This window comes from Cuculus canorus, chromosome 18 (genome assembly GCF_017976375.1).
Source record: "Cuculus canorus isolate bCucCan1 chromosome 18, bCucCan1.pri, whole genome shotgun sequence".
NCBI classification, from domain to species: Eukaryota; Metazoa; Chordata; class Aves; order Cuculiformes; family Cuculidae; genus Cuculus; species Cuculus canorus.
In genome coordinates this window covers 13,053,364-13,068,505 of record NC_071418.1, presented here as the reverse complement: position 1 = coordinate 13,068,505, position 15,142 = coordinate 13,053,364, and the positions used below count along the sequence as shown (strand labels likewise).

Below are 15,142 nucleotides of genomic sequence, written 5' to 3'. Positions count from 1 at the left end.
TTTGACAAGTCAGGGTGATGAGCGGACAAATGATGGGAGATGGGAGCCTGTTTACTTGTTTTGGAGGGACGTTTTCTGCAGTTTTTTCCATCTTAATATAAACTAAAAGCCATGATGGACATCTTTTTAGTGTTGCTTTTCGGTAACCTTCTGTATTTGGACATTAGGAAAGAATTCTTCACCAAAGGTCTCACTGAGGGGAGACGTTGTTGCTCTCTACAACTATCTAAAAGGAAGTTGTAGAGAGGTGGGAGTTGGTCTCTTCTCCCAAGTGACACAGGACAAGGGGAAATGGCATCAAGCTGCATCAAGGGAAGTTTAGATCGGACGTTAGGAAATATTTCTTCACAGAAAGGGTACTCAAGCACTGGCAGAGGCTGCACAGGGAGGTGGTGGAGTCACTGTCCCTGGAGGAGTTTAAAAGAGAAGTAGATGAGGTACTTGGGGATGTGATTTAGTAATGGACAGGTATGGTTGGACTTGATGATGTCAAAGGTCTTTTCCAAGCTAATGATTCTATGAAAGGGTTCTCAAGCATTGCCAGAGGCTGCTCAGGGAGGTGGTGGAGCCACCATCCCTCGAGGTGTTTAAAAGACAGGTAATGAGGTGCTTGGGGATAGGATATGAGTTAGTAATGGACAGGAACGGGCTTTTCTGGCCTAGCGATTCTATGATTTTTGGGAAAGCCTCCTGGAGCTCATACAATGTGGCTCTCTTGTTTGCAGGAACTTGGAATGCTGTCAGGGTGTGATGATCAAACACACATTTTGTGTCAAAGGCCTCCAAATTGAAATCGTAGAATCACTAGGTTGGAAAGGACTGTTTGTATTTCGACAGCAGCTGTAGCTTACAAGAGCTGTGCAAGCTGGCATAGATGCCAGCAAGGGTGGAAATCACCGCCGTGGCTGGAGCTCCAGCAGGACTTAGGCTGGCTGTGGGGCTGAACCTGTGGGTGCCCAGTTCATCCTCTGGCTGAGCTGACTTCTGGAGATCATCAGAGAGAACATGGGGACCAAGATTTCTGCTGACTTTTGGGTTTTACCTGATTACATGGGTATCTGGGAGCTGTTTTGGGGCAGGAATTGAGAATGGGGTTAGCTTCTGGGAGGAGGCAGAGGTTGAATTGTGGGCTGCTTTGGTGCAGCAATCTGAAGCACAGGAGCAGGGCTGCCGTGGCTCTACTTGTCTTTTATCCTTTCCATCAGTGGTAGGGTAACCGGAGGAGCATCTCCACCAAGCTGATGTCCCTCTCCTGCTGTTGGAGCAGGAGGTTGGGCTCACTGGCTGTGAATTCACTGCATCCTTGGGATGTGTGCTCTTAAACAGCCCATCCCAGCTTTTCACTGTTCCCTGAGCACATGTGCATCACGTGCGTGGTCTGATGGCTGCTTGCTGGTGGAAAAAGGGTTGCAGAAACAGCTGGGTTGAGGTATTTCAGGGATGGCTGAGCTGTGCAGCCCTCGGACTGGGAGCACGTTATCTCCTTGTAGTCATGTTCACAAGCAGAGCTCATCACAGGTCATTTTTGTGCTCGTATTTTACCAGAGCCTCAGGAGCAACCTCCCTGCTGCAGCGCTTACATAGCTGGCAGGAGACCCGAGGTTTATTCTCTGCAAAAGGTTGAAAGTTACTTGGGGGCAATGGTGTCCTCTGCGTTTAATTATTATTTCTTAAAAGCCTGAGATATGTGGCTCCCCGTGGAGGTGTGCAGGCTGAGTATCGATGGTCGTAAACCATGCCAGAAGAAAAAATGTGAGCTGCTCACTGCTAGCGAATGGACTTTAAATCAACAACTGAAGCAGTATCGGTTCATAAAACCAGGATTTTTTTAGCCTTGAGGACAGAGGTACTTTAAATTCCAGCCTTCGGGTTCACTGATCTGCTGGAGAACAAACATAAAACTTCACCGAGAAGAACCTGACATCAGCACATATTTTTTTGTGCCCAGAGTATTCAAGGTAGCCCTTTTGGTTTTGCTCACTGCTTATGACATTTCCTTGTATTACAATGATCTCGGCAGCAGCAGGAGGAAAAACTTATGACCCAGATGCTGCAGAAGGGGAAATTATTTACTGCGACAACTGAGACTCATTGAGATGTGGTGGTTGGTTGCAGTGGAAACAGCAGGCGAGGCATTGGAGGTGGAGAGCTTGCTCCTTGTCAAGGCTGACAGGGCACTGCTGCTGATGGATACAGTTCTCTTGTCTTTTCATATATCACACTAAGTTTTAATTGACACTTGGCCTCTTCACAGTGCTCTGTTGCTCTGTCTACACAATGTTATGTAGATGAGTTTAATGGTGATGTTTACCTGGGATGGTATGGATTACAAGGTTTAATTCAATAGATGGCATACGCAGCTATTCAAACCAGTGGAATCTGATCTCAAGCCTTGGTGGAGAAGCACCTGCGGGGCTTTGCTAGGGCTACAAGGCCCTTCTCAACCTGTTGGCAATTGCCCTGGCACCCTGCTGTCCTCCACAGCCCTTGCCGCTGCTCCTTGGTGGGGGGACCTGGAAATCCACTTGCCTAAATCCTTGGTGAGTGGGTCATCCAAGTATTGCGTGTTTTGCATTTATCTGCATTCTGCTTCAGGCTGACGAGCTTCCTCAGCCCTCTTTCCGATTTGCTTTCCTTTGTCTCTAGTTTTTGGGGGAAAAAATTCCTTTTTCCCCAGCACGGCTTCCCACATGCACCAAAAGGCCAATAATCACAGCAGAGAATTTTCAAACATAGCACATCTAAATGAGCAACGCATTTTTTTTTCTAGCCTATTTAATATTTCCCTGTGTAAAATGTGCAGATGTATCTGTGTTTATTATCATGCTGCGAAAAAAAGGGGCAGAATACTGATTTACGTAGGTTTTTAAATCAAACCCCTTGGAAGGCGATGACCTCTTTGCTCAATACTTGCTGGACCAGGTATTCCCATGTGGGTTGAGGACTACTCTCTGTGACCAACCACCTGTGGGACAACTCCCCATGGCCAGCTCTCCACAGGGAGAACTCAAATCCTCCCCACGTAAAGCCTGACATGCAGAGAGTTGGCCCTTTTTGTTCCCATGTTGCGTCCTGGAGCTACATTCAACCTGCTGGCAGCTCCCAAGGATGGCAACTACACACCCCTTGGTGTCACCACTAGGAGAACGTCAAGTTTCAGAATCTATTTGTTTTATTCCCAGGTTCCAGCCAGCAGCCGGGTTGATGGAGAGAATCCAAGCTATAGCTCAAAATGTCTCAGACATCGCAATAAAAGTAGATCAGATTCTCCGGAATAGCCTCCTAAATGGGAAAGGTGAGTGTCCTGGGGCATCCCCGTGCTCCAGACCTCCTACGTGTTACACAGTTGCGATAGGGTGATCCAGACAAGCCTACCTTGACAAATTTGGTAAAAAGGCAGGGGAAAGGATGCTGATCTGAGGTTACTCAGCTCACTCCTGTCTGTGGGATTAAGTAGGGCACATGAAGCTCTGTGGCAGACCTCCTAGCGCTGTGTCCAACTCTATGTGGATGCGGCACATGGTTACACCATCTCTTTGAGGGAGAGAAGGTCCTAGGCCTGGTCCAACTCTTTTTGGAGGTTTTCAGGGAAGATGGCTGCATAAGGAACCACCTTCCATGGCCTTGTACAGCATTAATCTGGTAAAAGCCTTGCCTCGCTTGGCCCAGAAGGACTCAGGAGTGGGTAACAGCAGTCTACAGAGGAGCAAGACCCGGGACACTGCAAGGTGGAGGAATGGTGGCAAATCTGAATTGCTGTCAGAAATAACAGCACTAACAGCACAAACACCTCAATAGAAAAATGTGGTGGTTTGGATCCAAAGCCGAGGGGCTGGGTTCCAGAGCCAGCAAAGACATTCCCATTCCAACCTGGCAGTGCTGGGAGGGCGGCTGGGCTCGCTGGATGTTTCTTCCCATGGCTGCATGTTTCCCAGGGTTTGGGCTGGCATCATCAGGTAGAAGATGCTTCCATTACCTCTTCCACCTCATACTTTTTCGGTTATGGGCAAAGAGGGTTTATAGGGAAGAGTTGTCTTTTACAGATCCAACCGCAGAGGAAGAAAATATTCTATTATTTTTTTAACCACTTTTAATGCCTAAGTCTGGGCTGGCAGCTCAGCAGGACAATTCCTACTGCATGTTTACAGCACGAAGCCTGTTGAATGTGTCCTAGATACCGCAACCTGCTTCTGGGGTGATTAACAGGAGTGTGGGTAGGTGGGCCTGGGGTCTGGACCAGGCTGAGAGTAGCAGGGAGGTGCTTTAAAAGTGACCCACTGAGATTTAGGAAAGAGGATTACACTTGCAGGCATTGAAGCAGTGCTGGGGCATTTCCTCCTTGACTTTGGGAAGATTGCTACAACACCTTGGGTCCTGCTCCATCAGTGGGATGGGGCTGTGCACTGGCCCAGTTATGGTGCGATGAACATACTCAGTGGCTGGCAGCCCCATTCCTTCCCCTGCCCCTCTCCTTTCCCTCCTAGTTTCTGACTGCTCTACCAGCACGTCCCGGCTCTCCCCATGCCCAAATTGTCTTTTTGCAGTGATGGACGGCAGGAGGGACCAGTGCGAGGTGCCCAGGGACCCCAAGTACCCTGACTGCGCTGGCAAAGTGGAGGTGAGTTGGGGTTCCCTGTCTGGGAGGGAGTTTCTACCTACAGTGGAAAGCTACTTGGGAAGAGCATAAAGGCAGTGACCACGGGGGTTAAACTGGGAAGGGCAGTGTGTGTGTGGATGCTTCCCCAAATAAAACTGTTTGCTCTAGAATGGGAAAGGTACAACTCATTGCAAAAGGAGGGATGAAGGCCAAAAACGTGGAAAGCAGAGCATGGCTCTGCTGCAAGCAGAAAACAAGTGAGGTGTCTGACCTCCTTTGGGAGCCTTTGCTGTACAAATTTAACTGTTTTCCCTGACTAATAAGGCATATATCTTCAGTTTTAGTAGTAGGAAGCACTGAAGCCACTGTCCCTAGAGGTGTGCAGGCAGCAGCAGAATTAGCTCTGTGAGACCTCTTCTGCCTGCAGCCCTCCCTGCCTGCAGTTTCTGTGTTTAATGACAGAAGTATGGTGAGGAGAAAGCACTCACCTTGTCTTTGATTATCTGGATTATCTCTGATTATCTGGTGTCTGGGGAATTATCTCAGCTCTGCACGCAAGAGCATTGCGTTAAGGTGGCCAGGACCTCCATCTCAGATAGGATGTCCTGCCTGACCCAGCCTGCTCTTTACACCTGAATGCAGCCTGGCATTTGGCCCAGAGCACAATTGCTTTGTCAGAGAGCATATTTACATGAACTAATTAAAACCATCTCCTGCTTGCCTCCCCTTCCCAGCCTCTTGCTTCAAGCTCAGGCTTCTGCAGGACTGAGTCTCCCTGTGAAGATGTTGAAGGGTGTATGATACCGGGGGGTTGTATTTTCCTTTTTCCCTGGTGCTAGGTGTCCTTTTCTTCCATGATTTGAGTAAATTAGGAGTGTAATTTAATTGTGGAAGGCTGTGGTTTGGGTCTCCTGTCCAGGTGATTTTGCATTTTACATATTGGACACAGCGACTCCTGAGTAGATTTGGTTTTGTAGATGAATTAGGAAGAGTCTGGTGAGAGCGCTTGTCGGGGATGATAAATCGGCTCTGCGGTCGCTGGTGAAAACGTGAAAACCATCCTCCGGGACCGCCAGTGGATCTCTGTTTCCTTGTCCTGCTGTGCCTGAGGCAATGAGATCAGCAGCTCAGCTCGCTCCCCAGCAAAGCTAATGAGAAGAAAACCCTGTAGCATGTAATTCCCTAGGAATTAATGACTGGTACCCCTGGGGAAAGGCATGTGTCGGTGCTGGGACTGCGCTAGAAACCCAGAGAGCCCCCAGCAAACCTTCCTGGCTCTTCTTCTGCCCCGTCTGCCCTGGAGGCACTGGGCTGGTGTGCCTTGACCCCAGATGGGTGAACATCAGGACTGTGGCACTGGTGCTGGGTGCTTGCCAGTTTGCAGCCCTTTATGCCCTCCTGCCCTCTCTTTCTAGCTCCTAGCCAGAGAAAAATGATGGAGAACAGGGGTTGCCCATGGCAGGGGCAGCTCAGAGGGCTGCGTTACCTAATCCTGGGCAGAGGACAAGCCCTACATGTTTCTTTGCCCCCTCGCAGTGGATGAGGGCCAGGTGGACCTCCGACCCCTGCTATGCTTTTTTTGGCGTGGACGGCACCGAGTGCTCATTCCTCATCTACCTCAGCGAAGTCGAGTGGTTCTGCCCTCCTCTGCCATGGCGAAACCGGACGACGGCTTTGCCTTCTTCTCCACCGCTGCCCCGGGTCCAGGTAAGGTGGGGGCAGCTGTGTCTTGCTGGTCCCGGAGGCCCTGGGGGAAAACGATGGCTTCAAGGCTGCTGGAAATAAATGTTCCCAGAGTCAGTAGTGTCAGCAGGACCATGATGCCTCTTGTGGGTTTTCATAGCATCGCAGAACGGTTTGGGTTGGAAGGGCTCTCTAAAGTCCATCCAGTCCAAGCCCCCTGCAGTGAGCAGGGACATCTTCAACTCCATCAGGTTGCTCAGAGCCCCATCCAACCTGACCATGAGTGTTTCCAAGGATGGGGCATTTCCCACCTCTCTGGGCAACCCGTGCTGGTGTCTCACCACCCTCAACATAAAACATTTCTTCCTTATGTCTAGTCTAAATCTCCGCTCTTTTAGTTCAAAACCATTACCCCTTGTCCTAGTGCAACAGGCCCTACTAAAAAGTCTGTCCCCACCTTACTCAACAGCCCCCATTAATTACTGAAAGGCTGCAATGAGGTCTCCCTGGAGCCTTCTCTTCTCCAGGCTGAACAACCCCCAACTCTCTGAGCCTTTCCCCATATGAGAGGTGTTCCATCTCTCTGATCATCTTTGTAGCCCTCCTCTGGACCCACTTCAACAGGTCCATGTCTTTCCTGTACTGAGGAATCTGGGATGTCACAAGATGCTCTGGGTGCAGTGGGCCCCCTGGGATTTGGTACATTAAGGCCAGGAGCTCTCATGTCAGATCTGGTGGATACTAGGGAAGCTATCCATCCAGGAAGGGACCCACAGCATCTCAGCTGCGATGGGCAAACCTCCACCAGCCCTCGTGGCAGGCCAGGGTCTCCTCTCGCGGCTGCTTTCCCTACACTCAAAATGCAGAGCTTTCTCCCTTCCTAGGCAGCTTTCCAGAGCGACATGGCTCACCTCCTGGAGCTGATCGGCACGGGCAAGGAGTCCCTCAGCTTCATGAAGAAGAGGATCCGGCACTTGGCCCAGCAGTGGCTGTGGGCAGCTCGACGCCTTGAGCAAAAGCTGAAGGGCCGACAAAGGGACCAGAAACACGTACGAGCGAAGTACATGGGGAGGTCATGGTGGCGAGACAGAAAAGCTGAGCCCTTGGGAACATGGGGAGCAGAGACAGCTGGGATGTGAGCGAGCTAGGAAGAAAGTTCGTTTATGGAAGCAGATGGGGCTACAGGGGCTGTCTGTGGTCCATGGGCGCAACTCTGCAAGCATTTGGGATGTTGCGGCGCTGATGTTGCTGAACACTGGGGTGAATTTTGGAGACGGGTCCTGGTCAGTGAGAGATGGTGTCCGGCCAGCAAACTGCCTTTGGCAGCAGGCAGGGTCTGGCACGTCTCCTGTGCGGGGGTGCTGAGGTTGCTGACCCTCCCATGCATGTTTTTGCAGTGCCCTGACCTTCGGTCTCTGTGTGCCAGGAGATCCAGCTCTGGTCCATGGGGTGGACCCAGATGGATGTGAGCCTGGTCCCCAGACATAGAACACTAGTTTATGGGAGCTGGTTAACTCTAAGTCTTTACTAACTGGACGTAGATCATTTGTCTTTACACCCAAATGATTTCCCTGAGTAATTACAGCCTGCAAAAGGAGCTTGAGGGAATAAGGAACCGTAAGTCATTTGGGGCTGGAAAACCCAAATTGTCCGTTTCCCCCAGCACCACTCATCCCAGCACTGACCCCTCTCCTTGTCTCTCCAGATTTTGATCCATATTGGCTTCCTGACGGAGGAGTCAGGGGATGTTTTTAGTCCACGGGTGCTGAAGGGGGGCCCACTGGGCGAGATGGTGCAGTGGGCTGACATCCTGGCTGCCCTTTTCCTCCTCGGACACAGCCTAAGGGTCACGGTCTCCCTGAAGGAGCTGCAGAGGTGGGTGCTGCGGTGTTACGGGTGCCCGGTCCCTCCCGAGAAGGTCTGCATCACATGCATCTTGGTTGCATCAAGGTTTTGTGTGAAGGCATGAGGTACGCGGAGGCTCAGGAGTGGCTTTTCCCCCCACGTCTGTCTCGTGCAGCGCTGGTAGGTGGGTGCAGATCACCAGCATCACAACTAGGATTGATCCCATCCTTCCTGCACCCTGGGAATGTGGGAAGTATTGGTGCAAACTAAAGCTTTACAGCAGGACTTTGCATGGCGCTGAAGAGAAGTCTGGGGCAGGGCTCTGCCTTGCGGTCCTGGCGCTGGATCTGAGCATCATTAGTCCCTTGCTGTCAGCACACAGCATCACCCTTGTTCCCTGATGCCTGCCTAGGGCTGGATGTGGGAAAGGCTCCTGTTTGCCCTCCCCGCTCCCTAGGGATGCTCTTTGTGGGGCTGCAGGATGCAGGTGTCCTGCAGGTTACTGCCGCTTCCCACCATGCATGGCTTCGCTGGCGTTGTTTGAACAGTGACTGTACTCCCTTCCTTCCTTCCCTCCCTCCCTTCCTGCTCCTCCACGAGACAGGCAGCTGAAGCGGCTGCTAAAAATAACCTGCATCCCTTGCAGGGCGGTGGCAGCCACCAAGGAGTCCCTTCTCAGAAGGTGCAGGTGGTGGCCTGGGGACCTGTGGAGGAATTGGCTGCTGTTGAGCACTTCCACAGAGGGATGCATGTTTTCTGCTGTGGGATACGGGGTGATGCAGGGTGAGAGTGTGGAAACAGCTATTCCAGGGCCACCCTAGAAGTGACTCTAGACAGCACTCTGTCTCCAAGAGGGACCAATATTAGGTGGAAGAAGTGAGAGGGAGAAGATAACAGTGAGCTACCTTCCTCTCTGTTGATGCAGTTCTCTTATTATCAGGCTGATGCTGTTGCTCCTGTAACCTCACAAGGTTTTCTTGCCTCTTGTGAGACATCTCAAGAGGAGGGCAAATAGCAGAGAAAAATGAAAATTAAGATGGGTTATAAATCGAGAAAAGCCTGAAGCTGCCTTGGGGACTGGGCAGGTTTTAGGCAATGCAAAACCAGTATTGTCCGCATAATGAGCCATGCTGAAAAGGGAGTGAAGAAACCAACAATCCTGGGGAAAAAAAAACCCTACAAAACCCCCCAACCCAACCCCTGCAGCATTCAGAATTAATGAACAGAACTAACTTCTGACTAATTAACTCAAAAAATTAATCCTGGTCCTAATGCAAAAGGCAGCAGCTTCTCAAAGAGGCGGGCGTGCATCACAGCGATCGCCACGTGGCGTGCTGAGCTAAATTGACGTGCTAAATAATATCCATGTACTCAAGGATGAAAGAAGTTAATGGCTGGGAGGGTCGTGTTGTTGTTGTGTGGTTCTTGTTTGTGTTTTTTAATGAGGAGTTTCACAGCAGTCGTTCAAATAGGGGAAGGAGCTGGTGGAGTCTTACGGAGGGAGTTTGCAGCATCTGTTTCCCTTTGTGAGTAACTCTGGAGAGAGCTGCATTGCTGCCTGAAGTATTTCTCCTTTCTCAGAGGTGCAGAAGCTTTAAAGTCAGTTGGCAGTGGTGGTGCCTCCTCTTCTGACATGGTTTTGGATATGTCCCCTGGGATGCCTGGGAACGGCAGCTCCATCTCTTTGCCTTTGTAGCTGCAGTGGGGAGTGAGTGAGCCAGGCTGAGGCTCTTGCACTTCTTTCTGTTCCAGAGGCAGAAACCATCCCCACCTACCCAAGCATGTGTTCTGTGCCTGGCTTTGATGACGTTTTAAATGATGGACGTTGATCTTGTGGGTCCATCTCCACATTGATGGGGCTGGGGCTGTAGGTGGGTCCCCTCTGCCCCTTTGGAGAGCAAACTCAGTGTTCGTTAGGACCCTCCTGCAGCCCATCAAAAGATGGGTTAACGTGGGTGTTGGAGGGGGAGCAGAGGTCCCCCCTGAGGGGAGGACCAAGCGGTACCAACGCTCGTCATGATGTTCAACAAGGCCAAGTGCAAGGTCCTACACCTGGGTCGGGGCAATCCCCGATTAAATACAGGCTGGGGGTGATGTGATGGAGAGCAGCCCTGCAGAGAAAGACTTGGGGTGCTAGGGGATGAGAAGCTCGACATGAACCGGCAACATGTGCTCAGCCCAGAAATCAACCGTTTCCTGGGCTGCATCCAAAGCAGTGTGGCCAGCAGGGAGGGAGAGGGGATTCTGCCCCTCTGTTCCTCTCTTGTGAGACCTCACCTGGAATATTGTGTCCAGTTCTGGAGTCCTCAACGTAAGGAGGAGATGGAGCTGTTGGAACGGGTCGAGAAGAGGCTACAAGGATGATCCGAGGGCTGGAGCACCTCCCATATGAGGACAGGCTGAGAGAGTTGGGCTTGTTCAGCCCGGAGAAGAGAAGGCTCTGAGGAGACCTTGTAGCGACCTTCCAGTACCTGAAGGAGCTACAGGAAAGCTGAGGAGGGGCTGTTCACAAAGGTTTGTGGGGATGGGACAGGGGGGAATGGATATAAACTGGAGAGGGGCAGATTTAGACTGGACATTAGGAAGAATTTCTGCACCATGAGAGTGGAGAGACTCTGGCCCAGGTTGCCCAGGGAAGCTGTGGCTGCCCCATCCCTGGAGGTTTTCCAGGCCAGGTTGGATGGGCCTTGGCAGCCTGATCCAGTGGGAGGTGTCCCTGCCCATTGCAGGGGGTGGAACTGGATGATCTTTAAAGTCCCTTTCAACCCAAACTATTCTATGATTCTATGATCCTGCTCTGTCCCTGCAGACCTCTCAGTAATGTCCCTGCCGTCGGGCTGAGGCAGCACTAGCGGTGGCTCTGAGGAGTACCGAGATAAGCGTTCACATGACCACGAGTGAGCAAGAGGCTTAGCAGGACACTTGTAATTAATCCCAGGTTGTGCTAATAGTTAATCTTGGTTACTTCATTAAAGCCTGGAGGGGACTTTACCTGTAGCTGTGACTTTGGGCAGGGGTTGGGTGGCAGAGAGCCGGGGGATGTGCGAGGGACTGGGCTGAAGGGATGAAGCAAAGCTGAAGCCCTATCACCGTGGAAGGCTCAGCACAAGTACTCTGATTTCTTGTCCCTCCTGCCCCCATGCAACCTCCTGAAGGCGCAAAGCTTTTCTCCGCTGTAGACCAGGGCTACATTTGTCCTCTCCTGTCCCAAGTGTCTCTTGCTGAACTTGCAGCAGGGCAGGTGCTGGTGTCAGGGTGGCTTTGAGGATATTTTGCTCCAGCAATTTAAATGTTGAGTCCACTTCTTGTTTATTTTATTTTGGCACTCTCTGCCTCTTCCATGGCTCATAGCTGTAGTTGCTCCTGCCCAGGAGAGCAGAGGCTGGTGCCAATAAATTATTCAGCACCGACTAACCTCTTCCCTGGTTTGTTTTTTGTCTCTTCAAATTTCTGAGATGATTTTTCTGTGCATATTGATCATTGGCAGGGGATCACTGGAAGGTTTGCCTGCCTACGCTTCAGCCTGTAGTTCATTATTAGCATCTGTATTGATTGCAGTGCAGCAGTGCTGGGAGGTGGTGGTCAGGATTGGGTCCAAAATCCTGGGGATCAGGCAAATGAGGAGGAAAAATCATTCACTAGTCCCAAAAGATGGTGATTGAGGGCTGGAGGTGAAAATGGGTTGGGAGTGCGACCGTGTATGCTGGGCACCTCTCCCTGCCAAGGGGCTCCAGAAGGGAGGGCAGCAGATGCCAAGCGAAGTAGCAGGGTTGTTAAATGGTTCTTCCGCAAGTCTCAAGGACCAGCGCTGATCTGGAGCGAAGCCAGAGATTATCTGCAGGCTTGCTCCGTGGCTCGACTGGCACTGCCAAAGTGCCCTGTGAGGTCTGAGATCAAACCCACTGAACTCAGTCCTGCTTTTCCAGGGCTGGCTTATCTAGCTTAGATTTTGCCCACCGTAGACCTTAAAGACCTGGGAATTCTGCTGCTGTGTCCTACCAGAGGCTTATTTTTCTCCTGCAGTTGAACTAATTGCAGATGTTTGTCCTCTTTTGCATTTCCTGGTGAATTTGTGACCTGCTTCTGATGTGTCTTGACAGGCAAGGGGTGAACTGTGGATTTTTTTGGTGGCTGGTGCAAAGTATCACTGCGTGTGTGGCTCCCCAGGAGGAAAGCAAAGCCTCGAGCTGGAGCAGGGTGTCAGGAGCTGGTTTCCAGCCACGGTTTGTGCTGGGTGGGTAGGTGCTGCGGAAAGAGCTGGCCGCATTTTGAGCCCCGTCTTGAAGCAGGGAAGGAAGAAACATCCCAAATCTGAATGCAAACACCTTATTCTTGCTCAAGACCCCTTGTGCTGCTTTGTTAACCAAAATATACTTCCAGGGAAGTGAGAATCAAGGCCAGTGTGTGTTGCTTGATTGGAGAGGATTGGAAAGTGCCTGAAAGACCTGAGCTGGGTTGTTAATGAGGCAGCTTAGAAGCTGATGTTGGAAAGCTACAAGCAGTGCCTTTGGAGCGATAGCTGGGCTGGTGCAGAAGCCGCAATGAGCTGAGCCTCTTCCTCTGGGAGCGCCTGTGCTCCAGGGGCAGGTGAGGAGAGATGCGCTCAGCCTTTCCCCTCAGGAGAAGAGGCACCACGGATGCTGAAGAGACCTCCAGCTCCCTGACCTTAGGACATGGGAGTAGTCATGTTGACATCTCCAGCTGCTTTTGCAGGTCTAAGGTAGAGTCTTGGGAAGGCAGGGGTGCGATGCTGTGAGCTGCTGGAGTGGCAGGGACTATTGATCTCTGAGACGCTGAAAGGTGTTTTTTACAATGGGCCCCGTGAAATTAACTGCTCATAAGGCAGACAGAAAGTCGAAGAAAACAGGATTTGATGCCTCGTGGGGGGTCAGGGCTTTACGAAGTGTTCTTGGAGCTTAATTGCTCCAATGTCAAGTTCTGGACTCCTAATACTGTCCCTGGCAAAACACTTAATTTTCAGCACTCGCTTGTATCCCATGCTGGCAGCCCTTTCCTGGCCAAGCGGTACCTGTGGCCAGCCTCTGGTTTGGCTCACGAGCTGCATGTCATGTGCCGGGGCAGCATGGATGGGCGACGGCAGGGCCAACACCATGATGGAATCGCTCGGCTCCCGGTGCTGTCCTCTCATTGCCTGGCACATATATAATCATAGCTGCTATTTCCTTGCGCTTTCCACAGTCACTGAGGTGAGATCAGGCTGTGAAAAGGGCTGTTCGAATGGAAGCACGATGTCCAGACGAAAGCATTTCTAATTGTTTTCTGGCAGATAAAAGCCATTTTTCTGTCTTGCATCTGTTCACATGAAAACTCGCACAATGCCCAGGCTCCAGGCTTCACCTTCCCTTGCCAGTTGGCAAATACAGTCCTGACATTGCATGGCGTGCCAGGAATTTCTTGTGGAAACAGCCAACAGTGACCAGTTGTGTGTGGTCCTGATGGAGCTGCGTGGTGTGGCTGTGGGATTTATTGTTTCCACACTGGTGGGAAGGAAACCTCGGCCTTTAATGTAGCATCAGATGTTCCTGTTACTGTGTTGAGCAGGCTTTGATGTTCCTGCTGGGACATGGTTGCATACAGGATGCTGTGGGCTTTGGAAAGGTTGGATACAGGTCTCGGTGGGAGCTGAAGATGATGCCTCTAATTGTGGGCACTCAAATACTGCCAACACATGCAAAGAACGCAAAGACAGAGATGATGAAGACTGAACCAAGGGGCTGCACAAATGCCAGAGACATAATCGTGTGTCTGAGCTTTATTGGGTTCTCCAGTATGTAGTTTAATTGGGAAACGTTTCCAGCAGACCTATCTGTTGGAGTAGCCAGGGTTCAGGGATGTCAGAGGGTAGAAAACAGCTTTCTTCTAGTGGTGTCCATGAAGATTTGGCTAAAACTGCCCCTTAATTTTGAGCTTCTGGAGCAGACAGGAGGGACAGCCCATCTATCTGAGGGTATGCTCAGGTGCCACAGGCACGTGAGGGCTGAGCTTCTGCTGCTCCCTGGAGGAACCCAAATATTTATTTCCCTTTCCTGAGAAGTTTCTTCATTATTTGTTGAATTTCTGACCACAAAATGATGTTTGCTCTGTCACTTTCTTGTGCTTCCCCACAAGGGACTCTGCCTGGCCGAGAGGGTGAATCTCGCTGGTGGACGGGGGATCCTACCACCCCTCTGACTCTTCCTCCCCTCTCCTAGCGGGTACAGCTGTTTGCAGAGTTGCAGCCCTGTAGCTCTGCAATCCAAAGCTGGGCACATAGAAACAAGACTGCAAAAAGCTGCTGCCTTTAATTACAGCAGCTTCCCAGCACCTCTGAGGAGGCGGCTCAGAGCTTCGCTGGCAGCAGCCATGTGAGGAGAGGGGATGAGCCACCCTGCCAGGGCGCAAAGCGATGGGAAGGGATTTCTTCCACCTTGGAGGGCTTCATTTTGTAGGAAGGTGCATAGATTAGCAGTAATTACTGAGCTGTTAAATTGTGCTTCTTTGTGAAATGTTTATTTTGTAGCCAAATGATGACTGGCTTACTGGCTTCTTTGCCATAGCAGAAACCTCTGTTTTGAAGCATAAAGGTTATCGTAACCTCATTAATCACTGGGTAATTTATAAAGAGTTGATGATCCCTGGCAGGGGGGGCAGAACCCCTCTGGGCTGGTGAGATCAGGGAGGATGGAGGTTTCATCTCACTTGGACATGATTCAACCAGGAGCCTGTGAATGAAACTTTGCCTCAGGACTGTTGACTCCTCACTTCTGGAGGCTTTCAGACCCTTTATAAGATGCAAAGCATCCAACAGTTTTCACTCCTCATGGCTTATCTTTGCAGAGCAGAAAATAATACCTTCTGGGTACTCTTGCCCAGATCCTCTGGAGCTACTGGTGCTCAGCTAAGCAGCAAAATCTTGGTGTTAGCTTTCTAGGGACATGCTGCAAAGGTTTCCAGCAAATGCTCTGTCCTGCCACAACAGAAAACAGGGTTTTGTTGAACCTTGGAAATAAACAAATT

General features: G+C 50.9%; 1 protein-coding gene across 1 annotated transcript in view; it reads left to right on the top strand.

Annotated features, from left to right (window-relative positions):
* MGAT5B (alpha-1,6-mannosylglycoprotein 6-beta-N-acetylglucosaminyltransferase B) overlaps window positions 1-15,142 on the top strand; it is a 62,322-nt gene that overhangs the window by 27,652 nt on the left and 19,528 nt on the right. The window contains 5 exon segments of the mRNA XM_054083479.1: window positions 3,183-3,295; window positions 4,545-4,618; window positions 6,134-6,304; window positions 7,165-7,329; window positions 7,986-8,155. Of these exon segments, the coding sequence (XP_053939454.1) occupies window positions 3,183-3,295; window positions 4,545-4,618; window positions 6,134-6,304; window positions 7,165-7,329; window positions 7,986-8,155 (693 nt within the window).